This window comes from Halichondria panicea, chromosome 2, assembly GCF_963675165.1.
Source record: "Halichondria panicea chromosome 2, odHalPani1.1, whole genome shotgun sequence".
NCBI classification, from domain to species: domain Eukaryota; kingdom Metazoa; phylum Porifera; class Demospongiae; order Suberitida; family Halichondriidae; genus Halichondria; species Halichondria panicea.
The window spans coordinates 7871466-7894110 of NC_087378.1; the positions used below are offsets into that span (position 1 = coordinate 7871466).

Here is a 22645-nt window from a genome sequence, read left to right on the forward strand (position 1 = left end):
ACAAATTTATCCTTTGTGCCGTTAATTTGAGGTGACGTGATATTTAACTTTTTTGTAAAGCTGGCAATTTCCAAGCGCGAGGGCCTGGAAACTACAAATTGACTTTGCATGGCCTAATGATTGTAAGTTAGCACTATATCAGTACACCATAGATACTAGTATCTATGAGTACACTATGGCTGATGCGAGTGCTACGCCTATAATAATAAACACTACATCTAAGAATGGACCAGAGCCCTGTAACGAGAAGAATTTTCTGAATGCCATTGCTGATCTAAAAGTGGAGAAAGTCCGTGATCTTGCCCTGCAGCTTGGTGTTGGTACACCTCACTTGAATGACATTCAGAGCACAGACAAGGAGGAGAGGAAGATGAAACTGACTCAAGTGTTATTCACACAGAAACGACCTACCTGGGAGACAATCATAGATGCTCTGGAATCAGAATGCATGAATGAGAATCACATTGTCCGAAAAATTAAGCGATATTATTTTCTCAAACGCACTTCCATTGATATTGATAGGCCAAAGTCACCACTAACACCACTTTCTCTGAAACCGTTTCAAGGTTCGCTACATGAATAATAATAAATACTACAAATTTACTACACCAGTATTAAAGTACATGTATGACATGTTGGGGTTCTTCTTTTAATAGATGAAGATTTCCCTGAATGTGAAGAGAAGGATGTTCTCAATGCTATTACTAGGCTTGATGATAAGAAGGTGTCAAGCTTAGCAGTCCAGCTAGGTATTGAAAAGCCTCAATTAGACGACATTAGGAGCTGCTCTACAGAAACCAGGAAGTCCAAATTGGCGGAACTGTGGTTTAGGCACGCTAAAGACAAGCCCCCAACTTGGGCATCTTTGTTGAATGCATTGAAGGCTCCCAGTATGCAAGAGGATCGGTTAGCTGACTATATCCGAAAGAAATATGTTGAGAGAGAAGTAATTTCCATGAACACAGACAACGAGGATTCTGTTCAATTCCCCCAGCAGCAACTACAAGGTAAGTTGTTATTTAAGGAAGGAGTGGCACTCTACCTCTATCAATATTTTGTTTTGATGCAGGTCGACCAATAATTGAACTGCAAGATACAGCAGCTGCTGATGAACCCACACCAATGGAAACTGCAGGTAATACTGTGGTACAATTCCAGAATATCCTTTTTATCAACTGTATTTTTCTTAGGCTCTGCTCCCGTTGTAGATATCTCTGAGCTCAAAGAAGAAGTAGAAATGTGTGCCAAAAAACAGAATAGAGCACAAATCAAGGAGTCATTTGATAAACTACTCAATAAAATTGCCAATGAATTAAAGAGTTACAATATTCGTCTTAGTGAAGTTAAAGATCATGTCCAGAAGTTTATTGATAGTCGCCCTAGTTTTCTCCGCACCAAGAATTGTCGCCGAATACAAATCAACAATCTCTTTAATGAAATTAGCAAGAGTAAGTTGTGGAGTTTCGACAATTATGGTCTTGTTCAACATGTCACTGGCATCGAAGCGGCTAATCCATCAAAAGCCAGCATGCGTACTTGGTTACAAAAATACAAGAAGGAGTATAATGCATATTGTGTTTCAGAAAAGCTAGCTGTAATCATTCCGTATCATTTTGAAGGAGGGTTTGACAACGATTTAGATCGATATCCTACTCATCTCAAACAAGAGCTCATAATACATGTTGAAGCTAGGACTATTGATGATGACTCACTGAAATACATTGATGATCTATCGGAAGTGATCCTAGAGACTTTCAAGATCCCATCACTAACAGCTCTACTAAAAAGCATCATAAAAAAGTGCTTGATAATCACATGGCTAATAGAACCGAGTTGGGCTTGCTGCATACTGAGTGAAATATTTGGTTCAGTTTCATTCTTCACAAAATACTTGATAACCAAAGTGTTGCTTGGAGATGTTTGTATTTACGATGAGCAGAGTGGAATTGCGGACAACCAAGTAAGTATTCTTATTTCAGCCCTTATGACATGCAGTGACATTTTCTCTTAGGTTTTATGTATTTTGTGGCTAAGGCAGGCAAGCTTGAGTGGTCGAATTCAAAAATTTCAGGAAGTACTTGCTCAGCCTATGATGGACATGAATACAGTCCTCTCTTCCGTAAGTGATTAGTAGTATAGCTGGATACAGGACGTAATCACTGCATGTCCTCTCATGTCCAGGATGGAGCCACACCTCTCACCATTACCTCGATGTGTGGTCATGTGGAACTAGTGGAGTTCCTCCTGAGCAATGGGGCTGACTCAAGTGTTAAAATGGTTTGTTTTAGCTATAATTATATCATGTCTATAGAGTTTCCAATGTACAAGTACGGTGGAACTGTGTACTTGAATCATATGGTTTTATTTGCTTACTTGTAGGCCAATGGACAAACAGTGCTGCACCTGGCCGCACTTGAGGACTACCCAGATGTGGTGGAATTACTTCACACACACAACCCTGAGCTAGCTGGAGAACGTGATCAGGTAAGCCAATAATATATATGTTATACACTCGTATGGTTTCTCTTCTCCTCAACAGAATGACTACTCAGCTTTGATGGAGGCAGCTGCTCATGACCATGTTGATGTCATTCGTGTGCTAGTGTCCCAGCAGGATGATCTAGGAGACACAGAAATCCCTACCTTGGTGAGTAGCTACTACCTTTTACTATTTTTCAAACATTTACATGCAGAATGAGGCTTTCCTTCTTGCTTTGATGAAAGGACACACTGACTCTGTCAAGATTCTTCACAAACGCAGGGCCACCACTTTGAACACTGCTGAGGTTTGTGTGTGCATATATGTATATAGATAATAACCATGGTAACAGGAGGGGGAAAGTCCACTGGTAGTAGCAGCTGGTGCCGGGCACACTCAAGTTGTGGAATATTTCCTCGAAATTGACCAAGAAATGAATCCTGATACTCTAAATTTTGTGAGTTCTCAGAATTAATTTATCATGATCTTGTGTTGATATTACACTATGACCACAGGAGGAAAAGTCAACTGCTCTCTTCTTGGCCATAAAATTTGGACACTTTGAAATTGTTGACAGACTCTTACGGAGTAAAGAGATTATCGACAGTGAAGATGTAAGTTGTGCGTAGTACGTACTATTGTCTTAATTCAACTGTGTATCTGTGTTCCAATAGAGTGATGGAATGACTCCTCTTGTGTTGGCTGTCTTGAAGCAGTCCCCAAAGTTACTAGAAATGCTTATGACAGCTGGAGCAGACCCCAACCTAGCCAACAAAGTACGCCCAGTGAATATTTTGAGAGTACTAGAGTTGAGTCTGTTACTATAATAATAGTGATCCAATTTCAACAAGCTTGTATACTTAATGGAATGGGCCATCATAATAAACCATGGCTATTCTATAATAGCCATGGTTTCAAGTCCAAAAATAGACTTTAAGTATCTAAGCTTTCACATAATCATAAAATTAATGTGTTTGAACCAACGGAACTGCCGTTCAAAGATGTCCCCTCCACTTTATATACGTGCCATCATAATGTGTGGTATGTGCAGGATGGCATGACACCGCTGATGCTAGCTGCTGAGGCTGGACAGGTAGACAGTGTGAAACTACTGGTGGAGAAAGATGCAGAGGTCACTCTACCACATGAGGTAACCATACGTACTAGCAATAAAGTCTATTATATGGAACACTCTTGGTTTAGATGAGTGGTAAAACAGCTCTCCACTTTGCCTCTGAGAATGGTCACACTGACGTGGTGGAGCTCTTGGCTCTGCCAGAGCACCAAGCCTTGGCCATCAAAGACAACGTAAGAGAAACTTGAAAACTAAAGTTGTCTTATATTATTCTATAGAACGATAAGACTGCTCTAGACTTGGCCAAGAATAGTGAAATAAAAACAATCCTGAAAAGGGAATGGCCATTTTGGAAGGTGGGACATGTGCACTCGATTATTGGTTCGATTAATGCTGCTTCTTTACACAGAGAGTTTTGGAGACTGCCAAAAAGCCTTTTCAATCAATACGAAAGTACAATCTTGACTCGAACCTGGTATGAAGTGATCTTCTGCATGTAACTGTTCACTAACTTGTCCATGCACAGATAACTGCTTGCAAGAGAGGAGATGTTGAGCAAGTGAAACTTTGCCTTCAAAAGAAAGCTAATGTTGATGCACTGGACATAGTACGTTTCCTCACTACATAGTCGACGGGAACTTTAACTCATTGTATGCATGTGCTTGTGTTAGCCTGTATAACTAATGTGTACTTTGAACCCATGTACAGCTGCGTTGGACGGGGCTGATGAGGGCAGCTCACAATGGACACGATGAAGTGGTCAAGTTAATGCTTGAGCATGGAGCCAACCCCGACAGCAAAGATATAGTAATGTCTAATGAAGCTATGCTTGGCTTTGTTACTTCATATCGTGTACCAATTCAGGGTGGCTGGACTGCCTTGATACTTGCTAGTCGAAAGGGCTACTTTAAAGTTGTCAGACATCTAGTGGACCATGGTGCAGATGTGTCCCTTTCAAACTGGGTGAGACTTTGAAACTATAGACTCAACACAACTGTACTGAGTTTCAAACCATGTATAAGTCTGTAATCGGTACAATGTGACAGAGTATACTTTCTCCTAACATGCGTTCTCCCCCACACACACATAGCAAGGATGGACAGCGCTCATGTGGGCAGCACAGAGTATTGGCAAACAAAACAAGACGAAAGAAGCTCTACTGAACAGAATCGAGACTGCCAAGATTATTCTGGAGAAAGACGCCGCTAGTGTTGTTGACAAAAGAGCTAATGTGAGTTTACAATTGCATTTGCATTTAGATTGTCTACACAGCATACACATTCACTTTCACTAGCTATTATAGCGATATCACCAGTTGTGGCAAAAGTAAACTAACTATGATTTATATAATTTGCAGGATCAATGGACACCACTGATGCAAGCCTGTCAGGACGGCAACACTGGTTTGGTTGAACTCCTTGTAGAGAAGGGAGCCAACACAGAGCTCTTCAATCCGGTAAGCTTATACGGGTATAATGCATTGTTTGCAAGCATGGAAAACTATACTTATGCTGAAATATGAACTGCAGAAAAACTGGACCCCATTGATGATTGCTACCACAAAAGACAGAACCGATGTGGTGAAAGCCCTTGTCGAAAGAGGAGCTAAAGGGGAACACAGAAATGACAAAGTATACAAAAAGCAACTGTGTCTGTATGTATGTATGTACGGATTGTATCAATAAGGTCTTAAGATGTGTACATGTAATATAAATAGTGAACATGCACCAATGTACATAATTTTGTTATAAGTACAAAGTCATAACTATTTCGTTCATTATCCAGGAGGGTCACGGAATGTCTGCTCTCCACGTTGCCTGTGTGAAGGGACGTGATGAGTGTCTGAGAATCATGGTAGAACCTGCCCCTGGGGCAAAGTGTCAGGTGGACCTGGAGATCAAAGATAAGGTAACATGGTTCACTTTATCCTCTTCCCCTCACTTTTAAAAGCAAAAGCGGAAATGCTATTTTTTAAGTGTAGAATAGCGTACAGAACCTGTGTATACTGTTTATTAATGTCACTATAATTATAGTGAATGTACAGGTGAAAAGGGTTGGCTATTGTTAATATTACGTGGTCACTAATTGGCTGAGACATGTTACTAATGCTGGGCTATTCATTAACTACATGTATACCGTATAATATACACCTGAGAGCCCCCATAAATACACAGCTGCACATGTAATGTTAATTGTATTACATGCAGTGGGGAATGACTCCATTAATGATGGCTACTAAAAACGGGAATGAGAAATGTATCGAGATATTGGTGGAAAATGGGGCAGACGTGAACACAAAATCAAAACAGGTGATTAAACTACAAGCATTTTGTTGTATACTGGCTTTGAGTGTTTTCACTTTCAGTATGCCGGATGGTCACCACTGTTCTTTGCAATCAAAGAGGGGCACCTGAAGATAGCCAAGCTTCTGTTGGCTAACAAAGCTAGCATGACAACCAAAGATCAGGTCAGCCGGCCATTATAACACAAAATATTATAGTGTGACTTTCTTTGTTTCTCTAGTATGAGCAAACACCTCTAGGATTCGCTTTTAGCCACAAGAAAGATATCTACCAAAGCCTGATAAGCTTCCTTCAAGGGAAACCTCAGGTATGTTGTTGTGTCACTATGTATCCTTATCAATACACCACAACTCTTCTCTGCAGGAATTGAAGGCCATCAGAGCCACTGGGGAAGCTACCACCATCAAGACCTCCACTCCCCACACACAAGCTACATCACTCAGTCCCACCCTGGATACACCCATACAGCTGGTACAGGGTGAGGGAACTGATGCAGCTCCCCCCTCTACAGCAGCACAGACTGAAGTGCCTGGGGCTACTGAAACTGACACTACACCTGCTCAGTTAGACCAACTGATACAACAGGTGAGCATTCGTTGGGTGTTTAGTGGATGTTTTAAGAGTGTGTGAATTTCTCACTGCAGGCAAAGAGTTCTGCTAGGAGTGCAGTGAGCACGAACATGAAGGACATTGAGCGCAAGCACAGGAACTACATGACCCAAGCAATGCAGTCAGGAAGAACAGCTGCTAGTGCTGCATAGCTTTAAAAACTTCAAGAATTATTTTGTTTGTATAATAATTGTGATAAGACTTTGTGTTACCTAGTTACCAGCCCCTCCCCCTTTTTTAGTTGAAGACAAGTTCTCCAGTCCTCTTTGATAAATATAATCGAGGAGCTACTTTTACAAGTAAGTATAAATTTGTAGGCAATGCATGTACATAACTTGCTGCTGGGTTACATCTACTATTCTCCAGATGAATGAATGGATATTTAGTAGGTCTTATGCTTATGAAAAAGTTCATGATCTATTGTGGCCTGCTAGGAAAGTGGTACAACTTAGGAATTGCTCTGGAAGTAAAGATAGACAAACTAGAAGTCATCAAGAAAAACAACCCAAGTAACTGCGATGACTGCTTCAATGCTATGCTTAAGAGCTGCTCAGAGACGAACACCAGTATCACTTGGACTGGTGTGTGTGAAGCCCTCAGGAGATCAACAGTGGGTCGTAATGATGTGGCAAAAAATATTGAAGAAGAGATACCCCCAGAATCAAACCGAAAAATGAGCCATCACAATAGCGTTGGAGGTTCTGTGGCGAGTGACAGTGCTAGTGATGCTTACGAAGAAACGTTTGAAGAATCGGGTATATTAATAATAAATAATAATAATAATACTGGCTCAACAGGAGCTTGTTTATATAATAATTATGCTATAAGACTTAAACATTTTCTGCAGGTGCCCTAGCTACCAGCCCAAGCTCAACATCCAAAAGGGATGGTAGCACTGCAGACTCAGTGTGTGCCCCAGCTACAAGGAAGAAGAGGAGGTACGACAGCACTGCAAAGATGCAGACGCAGCAGGACATTGATTTACGGTCCATAGACGATGCATTTATAAAACTGCAAGAGGACACAACAAAGTCTCTGACTGATCAAGAAACAAAGCCAGGAGATCTCGTGAGGTATTTGCAAAAGTTTCGACATCAAAAGGCAGCTGTGAAACTTGAAGATGGAGAGAATAAGGTGTTTCGTAGCTATTTGAAGGATTTTGAAAAGGATGACTCAATAGAAGATGTCTTCACACGTATCGACAGGTTTATGTCGTTCTTGGATTATCACATTTTGGCCAAAATCATTGACAAGTATGGAGACTATAAGGACAAAGAGAATTTGAAGAAGTACAGGGAGAAGCTCAAAGTTTTTCTCGAGAATTGGCAGGTGGAACCTCTTGTAGTCAACGAGAGTACGGAAGATCAGATAAAGCTGAAATTCAAGCTAGACACCGATTCAATGCATATGTATTATGAAATCGAAGGGGCCATAGCAGATTTACTCGGAATGAATGTTAATGACATAGTTCTGGTAAGCATCGATTCTGGCTGTGTTGAGCTTGTCTTTGCACTGCCTACGACAGCATTTAAGAGGCTGCCATCCCTCACTCTCTCCCAGATTGCCGAAGTAGCCGAGTGGACACCTACTGTGCTTAATGTGACGGTGGTAGATGGACCTTTGAAAGATAGTATCATCTATGGGGTGGTGAGTTTTTCCAAACTGAAAGTAAACTGCATTGCATAATTTGTCAAGGCTTATCAAAACAACACATGTGCATGTAACAATAATATTGTATGTATTGTCACTACTTGATTGGTGTATTGTATACTTTTGCAGCCGATCTCAGAGATGGTGCTGCAAGCCTGTCGCAATAAGACCCCCCAAAATGTTGATTTGGTTAGAAGCTATCTGGAGCAAAAGAGATGTGACATCAACATGAGAGAAGATGGTGAGGTAATGAGCAATAATATGGCCTCAGGGCTTATTAATGTTTCCTTGCTAAAACCATTTTAGTTTAAATGGAGCTCGTTGATGTGGGCTCTTGAGAACTATTACTTTGAGATAGCCAAACTGCTCCTGAAGTACAAGCCTCAAGTTCGTATTCAGGACAAGGTAATCTTCATGCTACAATGGCAGTGTACAATTTAACATTGTGTTTATGTACAGAGAGAGTGGTCTCCGTTGGTGCTGGCCTGTAGAGCAGGAGACCTGGAGATAGTGCAGGGAATAGTGGCACTGGGAGCAGAGATTGACCTGCCCACAAATGTGAATGAGATAAATGTTGTGTGATAATCATCTATATCTGTGCGTGTTTTTACCACCAGGATGGAGCCACACCTCTCACCATAGCCTCACAGTGTGGTCATGTGGAACTAGTGGAGTTCCTCCTGGAAAATGAAGCTGACACCACTACTCAATTGGTACGTACATATGATCACTACGTTGTATTCAACAGTTTTCCACATACAGATCAATGGGCAAACGGCTCTACATCTTGCTGCAAGTGAAGGGTTCGCTGATGTAGCTTCCTTACTACATAGAAAGAACAGTGAGCTAATGGGAATACTTGATCACGTAAGTTGTATATGATAATGAAAGTGTACACCTGGACTACAATGTACCAATACAGAACGACTACTCAGCTTTGATGGAGGCAGCTGCTCATGACCATGTTGATGTTATTCGTGTACTAGTGTCCCAGCAGGATGATCTAGGAGACACCGAAATTTCAACCTTGGTGAGTAGCTACTACTTTTTATAAACCATCTTATATTATTATCTTCAGAATGAGGCTTTCCTTCTTGCTTTGATGAAAGGACACACTGACTCTGTCGAGATTCTTCACAAACGCGGAGCCACCACTTTGAACACTGCTGAGGTTTGTGTGTACATATATGTATATAGATAATAACCATGGTAACAGGAGGGGGAAAGTCCACTGGTGGTAGCAGCTGGTGCTGGGCACACTCAAGTTGTGGAATATTTCCTCGAAATTGACCAAGAAATGAATCCTGATACTCTAAATTTTGTGAGTTCTCAGAATTAATTTATCATTATCTCTTGTGTTGACATTTCACTATAACCACAGGAGGAAAAGTCAACTGCTCTCTTCTTGGCCATAAAACTTGGACACTTTGAAATTGTTGACAGACTCTTACGGAGTAAAGAGATTATCGACAGTGAAGATGTAAGTTGTGCGTAGTACGTACTATTGTCTTAATTCAACTGTGTATTTGTGTTCCAATAGAGTGATGGAATGACTCCTCTTGTGTTGGCTGTCTTGAAGCAGTCCCCAAAATTGCTAAATATGCTTATGACAGCTGGAGCAGATCCCAACCTAGCCAACAAAGTACGCCCAGTGAATATTTTGAGAGTACTTGAGTTGAGTCTGTTACTATAATAATAGTGATCCAATTTCAACAAGCTTAGAAGGAGCTCTTTTAGTATGCTTAATGGAATAGGCCATCATGGTTTATTCTATATTAGACCATGGGTTGTTTTTTCCAAAAAAAACAGTCCAAAAATAGACTTTCAATTTAAGGTCTCTATCTAAGCTTTTAAAATCATAAAATTAATGTGTTTGAACCAACGGAACTGCCGTTCAAAGATGTCCCCTCTACTTTATATACGCGCCATTATACTGTGTTCATGATATGTGTGTAGGATGGCATGACACCGCTGATGCTAGCTGCTGAGGCTGGACAGGTAGACAGTGTGAAACTACTGGTGGGGAAAGGTGCAGAGGTCACTCTACCACATGAGGTAACCGTATGTACTAGCAATAAAGTCTATTATATGGAACACTCTTGGTTTAGATGAGTGGTAAAACAGCTCTCCACTTTGCCTCTGAGAACGGTCACACTGACGTGGTGGAGCTCTTGGCTCTGCCAGAGCACCAAGCCGTGGCCATCAAAGACAACGTAAGAGAAACATGGAAACTAAAGTTGTCTTATGTTATTTGATCTTTTTATATAGAACGGTAAGACTGCTCTAGACTTGGCCAAGAATAGTGACATAAAAACAGTCCTGAAAAGGGAATGGTCATTTTGGAAGGTGGAACATGTGCACTTGATTATTGGTTCGATTAATCTGCTTTTTTACACAGAGATTTTTGGAGACTGCCAAAAAGCCTTTTCAATCCATACGAAAGTACAATCTTGACTCGAAGCTGGTAATGAAGTAATCCTCTGTATGTGAATAACCTGTTCACTAACTTGTCCATGCACAGATAACTGCTTGCAAGAGAGGAGATGTTGAGCAAGTGAAACTTTGCCTTCAAAAGAAAGCTAATGTTGATGTACTGGACATAGTACGTTTCCTCACTACATAGTCGACGGGAACTTTAACTCATTGTATGCATGTGCTTGTGTTAGCCTGTATAACTAATGTGTACCTTGAACCCATGTACAGCTGCGTTGGACGGGGCTGATGAGGGCAGCTCACAATGGACACGATGAAGTGGTCAAGTTAATGCTCGAGCATGGAGCCAACCCCGACAGCAAAGATATAGTAATGTCTAATGAAGCTATGCTTGGCTTTGTTACTTCATATCGTGTACCAATTCAGGGTGGCTGGACTGCCTTGATACTTGCTAGTCGAAAGGGCTACTTTAAAGTTGTCAGACATCTAGTGGACCATGGTGCAGATGTGTCCCTTTCAAACTGGGTGAGACTTTGAAACTATAGACTCAACACAACTGTACTGAGTTTCAAACCATGTATAAGTCTGTAATCGGTACAATGTGACAGAGTATACTTTCTCCTAACATGCGTTCTCCCCCACACACACATAGCAAGGATGGACAGCGCTCATGTGGGCAGCACAGAGTATTGGCAAACAAAACAAGACGAAAGAAGCTCTACTGAACAGAATCGAGACTGCCAAGATTATTCTGGAGAAAGACGCCGCTAGTGTTGTTGACAAAAGAGCTAATGTGAGTTTACAATTGCATTTGCATTTAGATTGTCTACACAGCATACACATTCACTTTCACTAGCTATTATAGCGATATCACCAGTTGTGGCAAAAGTAAACTAACTATGATTTATATAATTTGCAGGATCAATGGACACCACTGATGCAAGCCTGTCAGGACGGCAACACTGGTTTGGTTGAACTCCTTGTAGAGAAGGGAGCCAACACAGAGCTCTTCAATCCGGTAAGCTTATACGGGTATAATGCATTGTTTGCAAGCATGGAAAACTATACTTATGCTGAAATATAAACTGCAGAAAAACTGGACCCCATTGATGATTGCTACCACAAAAGACAGAACCGATGTGGTGAAAGCCCTTGTCGAAAGAGGAGCTAAAGGGGAACACAGAAATGACAAAGTATACAAAAAGCAACTGTGTCTGTATGTATGTATGTACGGATTGTGTCAATAAGGTCTTAAGATGTGTACATGTAATATAAATAGCCAACATGCACCAATGTACATAATTTTGTTATAAGTACAAAGTCATAACTATTTCGTTCATTATCCAGGAGGGTCACGGAATGTCTGCTCTCCACGTTGCCTGTGTGATGGGACGTGATGAGTGTCTGAGAATCATGGTAGAACCTGCCCCTGGGGCAAAGTGTCAGGTGGACCTGGAGATCAAAGATAAGGTAACATGGTTCACTTTATCCTCTTCCCCTCACTTTTAAAAGCAAAAGCGGAAATGCTATTTTTTAAGTATAGAATAGTGTACAGAACCTGTGTATACTGTTTGTTAATGTCACTATAATTATAGTGAATGTACAGGTGAAAAGGGTTGGCTATTGTTAATATTACGTGGTCACTAATTGGCTGAGACATGTTACTAATGCTGGGCTATTCATTAACTACATGTATATATGTATAATATACACCTGAGAGTCCCCATAAATACACAGCTGCACATGTAATGCTAATTGTATTACATGCAGTGGGGAATGACTCCATTAATGATGGCTACTAAAAACGGGAATGAGAAATGTATCGAGATATTGGTGGAAAATGGGGCAGATGTGAACACAAAATCAAAACAGGTGATTAAACTACAAGCATTTTGTTGTATACTGGCTTTGAGTGTTTTCACTTTCAGTATGCCGGATGGTCACCACTGTTCTTTGCAATCAAAGAGGGGCACCTGAAGATAGCCAAGCTTCTGTTGGCTAACAAAGCTAGCATGACAACCAAAGATCAGGTCAGCCATTATTAACCCGAGGCGCGTGGGCAGCCACGGGTTATAGTAGTCGTTTGGTTTGTTTGTTTGTTTGTTACCCGAGGCGCGCGTGGGCGGCCACGGGTATAGTAGTCGTTTGTTTGGTTTGTCTGTTTGTCTGTTTGTAATTTCTGGGTCTGCTCACCTGGCTGCCACAGCACTGCGTTTATAGCATGGATAGCCTTCACACAGTAAGTTATTAGTTTTAACAATGGTAGATTTCGATGTTAGAGCTTTGTTGTCCAATAAAAGCGAGCAAAAACTAAGAAGCTTGAACTTGCACATTGGCAGCTAGCTAGCTAACTACACGCGGTCTTTATTCGAGGCACTCGCCGTATTTACAGCTGAAGTAATCCCGTACCAAAAACAGTGGAAAAGGGTCACTACAATAGAAAGCTAGAATTCTGACTTGTTTGTTGTCTGTTAGCTAGCTGACTCTGGGATCCTACTCTATCCAAGAGTCATACTTCTCTGAAATTCCAGGCTTCTTTGCTGTGATCCTAGACTAGGACCTAGTTCAACTCATGTACCACTAAAACTCTGTTCTCAATGTTTCAGCATGCCTCCAGTCTGGTTTAGTTTTATTGCTCCTGAGTTGCAGTGCTAGACAGCTCAGTCATACATCACTACATGCACTGCATTATATCACTTTTCTAGTTTCTTTATAATTATGTCACCAGCCGAGGGTTTGCACTTCAGTGCTCTCTTGTTTGTTTGTTTGTGGACAGGTGAATCTACTCACCTGGATGCCACAGCACTGCGTTTACAGCATGGATAGCCTTCATACAACAAGTTATTAATTTTAATAGTGGCAGAATTTCATGTTAAACCTTTGTTGTCAAATAAAAACGAGCAAAAGCTAAGAAGCTTGTGACTGGGTCTACTTACCTGGATGCTCTAGCACTGCGTTTACAGCATGGGTAGCCTCCACACAACAAGTCAGTACTTCTAATAGTGGCAGCTTTCGGTGTTAAAGCTTCGTTGTCTAATAAAAGCGAGCAAAATGTAGCTTGAACAGAACTTGCACATGCGTTACTTATAACTAAAGTGATCCTGTACCAGGTCCAGAAACAATGGAACAGGGTCACTAAAGTAGAAAGCTGTATATACCAGGAACAATGGAACAGGGTCACTAAAGCAGAAAGCTTGCTTTAGCTGACTGGGATCCATGCAGGACCTGGAGCCATAGTCTCGCGGACTCAGACCCTGAATAAGGGTCTGGCCAATTTCACCGTACAGAGTTGTGTTGACCGCGCCACAAATATCGTGGCGCTCTAAGTGGCTGATAAGTGTTTGTAGTAAGTTGTGAAACTGCACAGCTGCACCGCTAGCTAAAGTAGATTTGGCAAATCTAATTATGTGGTTTCACACATCCGTCCTCTAACCACTAACCAATTATCAATGTAAACAGCCACTTAGACCGCTGCACAAGTGCTCATGTGTAATTTGCCAGACGATAATATATCGGCTGGTCCACGAGACTACTGGAGCCATACTTCTCTGAGACTCCAGGTTTTTCTTTGCTGTGATCCTAATCCACAGTGCATATATTTATAGTACTACTACCTGTTCTCAAATGTTTCAGCATGCCTCCAGTCTGGTTTAGTTTTATTGCTCCTGAGTTGCTGTGCAAGTCATGCATGATGATGATAACAACATCACTATATGCACTGCATTATATCAGTCTTCTGGTTTCTTTATAATCATGTCACCAGCCGAGGGTTTGCACTTTAGTGCTCTAGTTACTAAATTAATAGTGTGAACTTAATTATCTTTCTTTTATTTCTCTAGTATGAGCAAACACCTCTTGGATTCGCTTTTAGCCACAAGAAAGATATCTACCAAAGCCTGATAAGCTTCCTTCAAGGGAAACCTCAGGTATGTTGTTGTGTCTCTATGTATCCTTATCAATACACCACAACTCTTCTCTGCAGGAATTGAAGGCCATCAGAGCCACTGGGGAAGCTACCACCATCAAGACCTCCACTCCTCACACACAAGCTACATCACTCAGTCCCACCCTGGATACACCCACACAGCTGGTACAGGGTGAGGGAACTGAGGCAGCTCCCCCCACTACAGCAGCACAGACTGAAGTGCCTGGGGCTACTGAAACTGACACTACACCTGCTCAGTTAGACCAACTGATACAGCAGGTGAGCATTTCAGTGTTGGGTGTTTAGTGGATGTTTTAAGAGTGTGTGAATTTCTCACTGCAGGCAAAGAGTTCTGCTAGGAGTGCAGTGAGCACGAACATGAAGGACATTGAGCGCAAGCACAGGAACTACATGACCCAAGCAATGCAGTCAGGAAGAACAGCTGCTAGTGCTGCATAGCTCACCAATTATTTTGTTTACATGTACATGTATAAATTATGATAATTATTCATGACTCTGTGTTACCATGCAGCCCCTCCCCCCCATTTATTTAATTAAATTTTGAATACTTCTATACAATTACAAATCTTAGTGCTCTGTCCTAGATCCTCTTCTAGCTAGCTACTTTTACAGTAAGTACAACACAACTTGCTGCTGGGTTACCGTCTCTATTCTCCAGATATGAATGAATCGATATTTAAGTCTTATGGAAAAGCTCTTGATCTATTGTGGGATGCTAATATCAAATGGTACAACTTGGGAATTGCTCTGGAAGTAGACCCAAACACACTGGAAGGCATCAGGATCACCAACCAAAATAACTGCAATGTCTGCTTCAATGCTATGCTTAAGAGCTGCTCAGAGACAAACAGCAGTATCACTTGGACTGGTGTGTGTGAAGCCCTTAGGAAACCATCAGTGGCTCGTATTGATGTGGCAAAGAAGATTGAAGAAAAGATACCCTCCATGATTCGAAAAAGGAGCCATCAAAATAGTGTTGGAGGTTCGAGTGATAGTGATGCTTACGAAGAAACGTTTGAAGAAAAACCGGGTATAACAATAATTAGAGCTAATAATAATACGGCTCAGCACAACAGGAGCTTGTTGTATACAATAATTATGCTATAATACTTAAACATTTTCTGCAGGTGCCCCAGCTACCAGCCCACCACTTGTACCATACAAAAGAAGAAACATGAGGAATGATAGCACTGCAGAGCATGAAAAGATGGATCTGGAAACTGAATCAGAATCCATAGACAATGCATTTATAAAACTGCGAAGTGACACGATAAAGTCTTTGACTAAAAAAACAAGTCCAGAAGATCTTGTTGATTATTTGCAAAATTTTGGACGTAAAAAGGCAGCTGTGAAACATGAGGACGGAGAGAATGAGGTGTTGGCTAACTATTTTGATGATTTGGAAAAAGATGATTCGATAAAAGCTATCTTCAAACGGATCCGCAAGTTTATGTCGTTCTTGGATTATCACCTTCTGGAAAAAATCATTGACGAGCATGGAGACGAGAAGGATAACGAGAATTTGACGAAGTACATCAAAAAGCTCACAGTTTTTCTCGAGAATTGGCAGGTGGAACCTCTTGTAGTCAACGAGAGTACGGAAGATCAGACAAAGCTGAAATTCAAGCTTGATACCTACTCACTGACATGTTATAATCAAATCAAAACGGTCATAGCCAATTTATTTCAACGGCATAGTTGTGAAGTTGTTGTGACAAGTATCGATTCTGGCTGTGTTGAGCTTGTCTTTGCACTGCCTATGACAGCAGTTGAGAGGCTGCCATCCCTCACTCTCTCCCAGATTGCCGAAGTAGCCGAGTGGACCCCTACTGTGCTTAATGTGACGGTGGTAGATGGATCATTGAAAGATAGTATCATCTATGGGGTGGTAAGTTTTTCCAAACTGAAAGTAAACTGCATTGCATAATTTGTCGAGACTTATTAAAACAACGACCGACGCACACATGTATAACATAATGTTATGTACTGTCACTACTTGTTGTATATGTACTTTTGCAGCCGATCTCAGAGATGGTGCTGCAAGCCTGTCGCAATAAGACCCCCCCAAATGTTGACCTGGTTAGAAACTATCTGGAGCAAAACAGTTATGACGTCAACATAAGAGAAGATGATGAGGTAACACAATAATATGGCCTCAGGGCTTATTAATCTTTCCTTGCTAAAACCATTTTAGTTTAAATGGAGCTCGTTGATGTGGGCTCTTGAGAACAAACACTTTGAGATTGCCAAACTGCTCCTGAAGTACAAGCCTGAAGTTCGTATTCAGGACAAGGTAGTCCTCTTACTATAATGGCAGTGTACAATGTAACATTGTGTGTGTGTGTGTGTGTGTTTGTACAGAAAGGGTGGTCTCCGTTGGTGCTGGCTTGCAGAGCAGGAGACCTGGAGATAGTGCAGGGAATAGTGGCACTGGGAGCAGAGATTGACCTGCCCACAGATGTGAGTATTATTATACATGTAATAGCTAATTATATAGCTTTCCACTCAATATGAAACCTAACCACACACAAAGCCCTATATTGTGTTTGGCAACCATATGTGACAGGCTCTGGGAAAACCAGACTATTGGAGCAAAATTTAGTATTGAGCTACAGCTAAATTTATGCCTACAGTATAAAATCTCAAATAAAATGTTATTGATGTATAAGTATCTACAGCCCTTCTACTACCTCTCTGTAAAATCTGATGCTCTAAATCCAACTCTTTCCATCGAAACGCTTCGTCCAAACTTTCGCTATTACCTTATTTTTCCTAATTAAGCAATCTTTGAGAGCCGTTTTTCTCAATACTACATTTTACGGCTTCGAGTTTCCAACGCGCATAACTCGGGTATGAAACTAGGTATGTGAAAACTAAGCATTATCATTGTGTAGGCAATGCTCTGCTCTATCACTTGGTACATTAATCACCAAAATTTTAGTCTGCTCCAATAGTCTGGTTTTCCTAGAGCCTGTCACATATTGGAGTTCCCCCAAACTATCGGCTTACGTACATTGATTGTGGTGTAGTGATAGGGTTTGTATTTATGCACCTGTTCATGGTCTTATGGCAAGCCGTGTGGTTCAAAAATAGAAAGCACAAAACGTACTGTTATTATGCCTAAAAACGTACGTGTTTTGGCTATAAACGTACCTGTTTTCTATAAACGTACGTGTTTCATTATACCGCTACGTCTTCCTGCAACATAAAGTGTTTTATTATAAACGTACGTGTTTTATTATAAACGTACGTGTTTCATTATAAACGTACGTGTTTCATTTTAGCTTTTTGTGCAAGTCTCTCTGTCACTAGCCTCGATTCCAGGCGGCCTTGAATCGAGGCTACTCTGTCACTTGCTATGTGTTTCAGATATAACCTAGCCTCGAGACCAGGCCGATTAGTAATCGGCCTAGATTCGAGGCTAGATATAACCGGACACGTACGTTTATAATGAAACACGTACGTTTATAGAAAACACGTACGTTTATAGCCAAAACACGTACGTTTATAGGCATAATAACAGTACGTTTTGTGCTTTCTATTTTGAACCACACGGCTTGCCATATGGTCTATCATGACGCACTATAATAATTATACATGTAATGTGTGGTTATTCCTTGCAGGAAGGTTGGACTCCTCTGATGTGGGCTGCTCAAGAGGGTCATGCCGAGATGGCTAGATTTCTACTAGAGAAAGGAGCATTTGTGGATTTCCCTGACGAGGTATGAATAGTCAAACACCACTGCCCCACTCCTATAGCTATCATTGTCTGCCACACAGAATGGGTGGACTCCAGTCATGCAAGCCAGTCAGGGAGGTCATGTGGATGTGATGAATATCCTGCTGGACCACAACGCTAAAGTCAGCCACTTGACTTCTTCTGTGAGGCCCTTTTTGCTGTTCCAATAAGAATTAGTGTGTATAATACAATTTATTCAATCTCAGACAACCTGGTGTGCTCTGATGGCGGCTGCTAAGAACAAGCACAGTGATGCGGTGGACACACTTCTGAAGAGAGGAGCTCAAGTGGACATACAGAGAGATGTAAGGATCAGAGAAAGTATACTATCTGCAGTGTCTATACATTTTTACCCATTACAGGATGGATCCACCACACTACAAGTTGCTAGCTACTACTCAGGCAACTCTGGTATCATAGACACTTTGATCAATCGTGGAGCAAATGTTGATCATGTAAACAAGGTACTGCATGTTAATGTGTCCTGCAATTGTTATGAATATATACATTCATTTTCATTATAGGATGGCATGACTGCTCTAATGCTGGCCTCCAGTAAGGGACACCTGGACACAGTACAAGCTCTGCGGAGTGGTGGGGCAGACCTGAACCAGGAACATACCGTGAGTGCATGCATGTGCATGTGCCCCAGACATAACTGTAATTACAGGGGAGTGGTTGGACCGCCCTCTTCTTTGCTGCCAAAGCGGGGAACTGTGATGTGTTTAGAGAATTGTTGTGTCGAGGAGCAGTAACAGAGACCTCGTCAGTGAGTTTAATTATGAGGAATCGAAGTACATTTCTGTGAGAGTTAGACAAGAATTCCGTGACTTGAAGTTTAATTAGTGATTGGTCTTTTCTTAAGCAGTGGCATAGGAAGGGGGGCTCCAGGGGCTGGAGCCCCCCGGCCCCCCCCCCATCTTTCGAGATGACTTAGAGCTGCTCTATATGTAGATTATGCTTCCTACGCCACTGTTAAGTACATAATCTAACAGCTACATAGATTGAGTTAAAGCTCGCTATAGCACCATCCACTACTCTTAAGCTTTATGCAATATGCCATTGCTGCAGGATAAAGTTGAAAATGTTGCTCGCATGTCAGCTAGCCATGAGGAACTCCTGTCAGACCTTGGGAAATACAAGAAGATATCAGAATGGAAAAAGGATACCGAGAAGGTATTACTATTATAATTATGTGCTTGGGTGGATTAATTGAATGGTCAGTTTATTTACTCTGGTATATTTTTGTATGCAGCTTGCACATGAGCGAACAAGGAAAGCAATGGAAGCTTTGGAGCGTTTTGCACAGACTCTCAGTTTCTCCAACACCTGTAGTAGCGAAGTGAGAGCTTCAGCTGAACTGTTGAATACTCTTAGAAGAGAGATCTCTTGTAACAATAACTAGATTATTGACAGTTTTAAATGCATTTTTTTTTTACCTTATTTTGTTGCACAATTATACATCTTTTTTATTGTACCTAATACCTTGTATTAATCTACATGCAAAGCCTGTGCACACTGTACACTAGTGCATGGCTGACTTAGACTAATATTATAAGCTATATATAAGGTATACATTTCAAGTGAGGTGAAAAGGGTTGGCGGCTATTGTTGATGTTATTGGTCGTTAATTGGCTGAGACATGTTACTAATGGCTTCTAATGGGGTTATCATTAAACAGAGTGGTCCATGATATTCATAGACTATAATTATTAACATCCAACTGTGAGAGCCTCCATAATACCAGGAGCCCATAAATATGAGAAGGAGCGGCTGACTACAGGGATCACATCTCGTAATTGGTTATGACCGCATTTCCATATATGCAGGGTCACTAAGTGGTTGAATCCCTACACGTGTTATACGCAATGCAGGGATGCGGTTTGCAAGCACTTAGTCACTTCCAAACAAGGAAGTGCGGTTTCACCGGCAATTACGAGACGTGATCCCCGAGTGTACGTTGAAGTTAGCCGCTCCTTCTCTTATTTATGGGCTCCTGATAATACACAGCTGCAAATTGCAGTGGGGAATGACTCCATTGATGCATGGCTGCTAAAAAAAATGGGAATGAGAAATGTATCGAGATATTGGTGGAAAATGGGGCAGATTAGTCTGGGGGCCAGACCTAATAGCTCAGGGGGGGGGGGCAAAATCAAGAGAGCTACAAAGCTAGCATGACAACCAAAGATCAGTTTCAGCCGGCCATTAATAGTGTTTGTTTCTCTAGTATGAGCAAACACCTCTTGGATTTGCTTTTAAAGATATCTACCAAAGCCTGATAAGCTTCCTTCAAGGGAAACCTCAGGTATGTTGTTGTGTCACTATGTATCCTAAACCACAACACTCTGTAGGAACCACCAGAGCCACTGGGGAAGCTACCACCATCAAGACCTCCACTCCTCACACACAAGCTACATCACTCAGTCCCACTCTGGATACACCCACACAGCTGGTACAGGGTGAGGGAACTGAGGCAGCTCCCCCCACTACAGCAGCACAGACTAAAGTGCCTGGGGCTATTGAAACTGACACTACACCTGCTCAGTTAGACCAACTGATACAACAGGTGAGCATTGTTGGGTCTTTAGTGGATGTTTATGTCTGCTCTCCATGTTGCCTATGTGGGACGTGATGAGTGTCTGAGAATCATGATAGAGCCTGCCCCTGGGGCAAAGTGTCAGGTGGACCTGGAGTTCAAGGATAATTATAAGGTAACATAATATTATATAGTTCACTTTATCCTCTTCCCCTCACTTGAATACAGTTTTAAAAGTAAAAAGCGGAAATGCTATTTTTAAGTGTAGAATAGTGTACAGAACCTGTGTATACTGTTTGTTAATGTCACTATAATGATAGTGAATGTACAGGTGAAAAGGGTTGGCTATTGTTAATATTACGTGGTCACTAATTGGCTGAGACATGTTACTAATGCTGGGCTATTCATTAACTACATGTATATGTATAATAATTATACATCTGAGAGTCCCCATAAATACACAGCTGCACATTTAATGTGAATTGTATTACATGCAGTGGGGAATGACTCCATTAATGATGGCTGCTAAAAACGGGAATGAGAAATGTATCGAAAAATGGGGCAGATGTGAACGCAAAATCAAAACAGGTGATTAAACTACAAGCATTTTGTTGTTACTGGCTTTGAGTATTTTCACTTTCAGTATGCCGGATGGTCACCACTGTTCTTTGCAATCAAAGAGGGGCACCTGAAGATAGCCAAGCTTCTGTTGGCTAACAAAGCTAGCATGACAACCAAAGATCAGGTCAGCCGGCCATTATAACACAAAATATTTATAGTGTGACTTTCTTTGTTTCTCTAGTATGAGCAAACACCTCTAGGATTCGCTTTTAGCCACAAGAAAGATATCTACCAAAGCCTGATAAGCAAGGGAAACCTCAGGTATGTTGTTGTGTCACTATGTATCCTTATCACTCTTTGTAGGAATTGAAGGCTATCAGAGCCACTGGGGAAGCTACCATCATCAAGACCTCCACTCCTCACACACAAGCTACACCACTCAGTCCCACCCTGGATACACCCATACAGCTGGTACAGGGTGAGGGAACTGAGGCAGCTCCCCCCTCTACAGCAGCACAGACTGAAGTGCCTGGGGCTACTGAAACTGACACTACACCTGCTCAGTTAGACCAACTGATACAACAGGTGAGCATTTGTTGGGTGTTTAGTGGATGTTTTAAGAGTGTGTGAATTTCTCACTGCAGGCAAAGAGTTCTGCTAGGAGTGCAGTGAGCACGAACATGAAGGACATTGAGCGCAAGCACAGGAACTACATGACCCAAGCAATGCAGTCAGGAAGAACAGCTGCTAGTGCTGCATAGCTTTAAAAACTTCAAGAGTGTTTGTATAAAAAATTATGATAATTATTCATGACTTTATTTGCGTTAGCTACCAGCCCCTCCCCCCCTTTTAGTGCACTATAGGTATTAGCCTCGGTCCCAGGCCGATTTTTTTTTAATAGAACGAAGTTGACCTAGCGTTCAATTGGAGACGGATCGGCCGGGGGTCGAGGCTATAAATAATAGTTATAGACTGAGTCCAAGGTCTCTATGGGGTTTTGAGACCTGAAGGCCCGAGGCTGTAGCATCTCGAGCGTAGCGAGGGTGCTACTAAGGGCCTGAGGGTCTCAAAACTCCATAGTGACCGTTAACGAGGCCTATAACTGGTTTAGAATAGTGCTAAGCAAGCTAGGCTATATTAACACAAAGAAGACTCTGAAACCAAGAGTTTCTACAAGCCTCAAGCAACGTTAAAGCTTTGCTCTGGCTAGTCTACATAAAAAAACTCACATTGATGAAGGCAGTTTCTGTTTCTTGAGAATCACGCATTGCAAATAAAAAGTTGCTATTGTCATAGTAGTTAGCTCTGCACTAG

At 41.5% G+C, this 22645-nt stretch overlaps 3 protein-coding genes across 4 annotated transcripts; all 3 read left to right on the forward strand.

Annotated features, from left to right (window-relative positions):
• The first annotated feature begins 42 nt into the window (after window positions 1-42).
• LOC135332272 (uncharacterized) lies at window positions 43-15001 on the forward strand. The gene is made up of 56 exons (XM_064527646.1): window positions 43-566; window positions 657-1007; window positions 1070-1135; window positions 1191-1960; window positions 2012-2119; window positions 2182-2277; window positions 2380-2484; window positions 2540-2647; window positions 2694-2786; window positions 2832-2936; window positions 2995-3093; window positions 3154-3255; window positions 3531-3629; window positions 3683-3787; window positions 3833-3910; window positions 3964-4029; window positions 4081-4161; window positions 4263-4361; window positions 4419-4517; window positions 4645-4785; window positions 4912-5010; window positions 5084-5185; window positions 5340-5462; window positions 5762-5863; window positions 5920-6021; window positions 6078-6164; window positions 6221-6442; window positions 6502-6587; window positions 6839-7221; window positions 7314-8113; window positions 8246-8362; window positions 8423-8521; window positions 8576-8674; window positions 8734-8829; window positions 8879-8983; window positions 9039-9146; window positions 9195-9287; window positions 9333-9437; window positions 9498-9596; window positions 9657-9758; window positions 10073-10171; window positions 10225-10329; window positions 10385-10462; window positions 10515-10580; window positions 10638-10718; window positions 10820-10918; window positions 10976-11074; window positions 11202-11342; window positions 11469-11567; window positions 11641-11742; window positions 11897-12019; window positions 12320-12421; window positions 12478-12579; window positions 14389-14475; window positions 14532-14753; window positions 14817-15001. The coding sequence occupies exons 1-56, from the start codon at window positions 176-178 to the stop codon at window positions 14931-14933; spliced, it is 8013 nt and encodes a 2670-aa protein (XP_064383716.1). The 5' UTR covers window positions 43-175; the 3' UTR covers window positions 14934-15001.
• An 8-nt stretch (window positions 15002-15009) lies between these two features.
• Window positions 15010-19746, forward strand: LOC135332135 (putative ankyrin repeat protein RBE_0220). The gene is made up of 13 exons (XM_064527475.1): window positions 15010-15525; window positions 15623-16383; window positions 16515-16631; window positions 16690-16788; window positions 16857-16955; window positions 18119-18217; window positions 18276-18377; window positions 18441-18539; window positions 18597-18698; window positions 18759-18857; window positions 18905-19003; window positions 19306-19410; window positions 19490-19746. Exons 1-13 carry the CDS (start codon window positions 15156-15158, stop codon window positions 19637-19639), a joined length of 2301 nt encoding a protein of 766 aa, XP_064383545.1. The 5' UTR covers window positions 15010-15155; the 3' UTR covers window positions 19640-19746.
• A 647-nt stretch (window positions 19747-20393) lies between these two features.
• LOC135332154 (BRCA1-associated RING domain protein 1-like) lies at window positions 20394-22149 on the forward strand. 2 transcript variants are annotated; one of them, XM_064527503.1, is made up of 7 exons: window positions 20394-20539; window positions 20586-20945; window positions 21268-21358; window positions 21414-21515; window positions 21573-21652; window positions 21695-21916; window positions 21976-22149. In XM_064527503.1, exons 3-6 carry the CDS (start codon window positions 21308-21310, stop codon window positions 21699-21701), a joined length of 240 nt encoding a protein of 79 aa, XP_064383573.1. In that variant the 5' UTR covers window positions 20394-20539; window positions 20586-20945; window positions 21268-21307; the 3' UTR covers window positions 21702-21916; window positions 21976-22149. The 2 variants fall into 2 exon arrangements, with proteins under 2 accessions (XP_064383573.1, XP_064383572.1); XM_064527502.1 differs by having other exon boundaries at window positions 21704-21916.
• The last annotated feature ends 496 nt before the right edge of the window (window positions 22150-22645 follow it).

Bases quoted from the DNA above. Each gene is read 5' to 3' on its own strand.
- LOC135332272 (XM_064527646.1), top strand. From the start codon at position 176: ATGGCTGATGCGAGTGCTACGCCTATAATAATAAACACTACATCTAAG. The intron at 9,288-9,332 runs GTTTGTGTGTAC...CCATGGTAACAG, and splicing joins CCACTTTGAACACTGCTGAG to GAGGGGGAAAGTCCACTGGT. The intron at 9,759-10,072 runs GTACGCCCAGTG...ATATGTGTGTAG, and splicing joins ATCCCAACCTAGCCAACAAA to GATGGCATGACACCGCTGAT.
- LOC135332135 (XM_064527475.1), top strand. From the start codon at position 15,156: ATGAATGAATCGATATTTAAGTCTTATGGAAAAGCTCTTGATCTATTG. The intron at 16,632-16,689 runs GTAACACAATAA...AAACCATTTTAG, and splicing joins ACATAAGAGAAGATGATGAG to TTTAAATGGAGCTCGTTGAT. The intron at 18,540-18,596 runs GTAAGGATCAGA...TACCCATTACAG, and splicing joins AAGTGGACATACAGAGAGAT to GATGGATCCACCACACTACA.
- LOC135332154 (XM_064527502.1), top strand. From the start codon at position 21,308: ATGAGAAATGTATCGAAAAATGGGGCAGATGTGAACGCAAAATCAAAA. The intron at 21,359-21,413 runs GTGATTAAACTA...TTTCACTTTCAG, and splicing joins TGAACGCAAAATCAAAACAG to TATGCCGGATGGTCACCACT. The intron at 21,653-21,703 runs GTATGTTGTTGT...TAGGAATTGAAG, and splicing joins ATAAGCAAGGGAAACCTCAG to GCTATCAGAGCCACTGGGGA.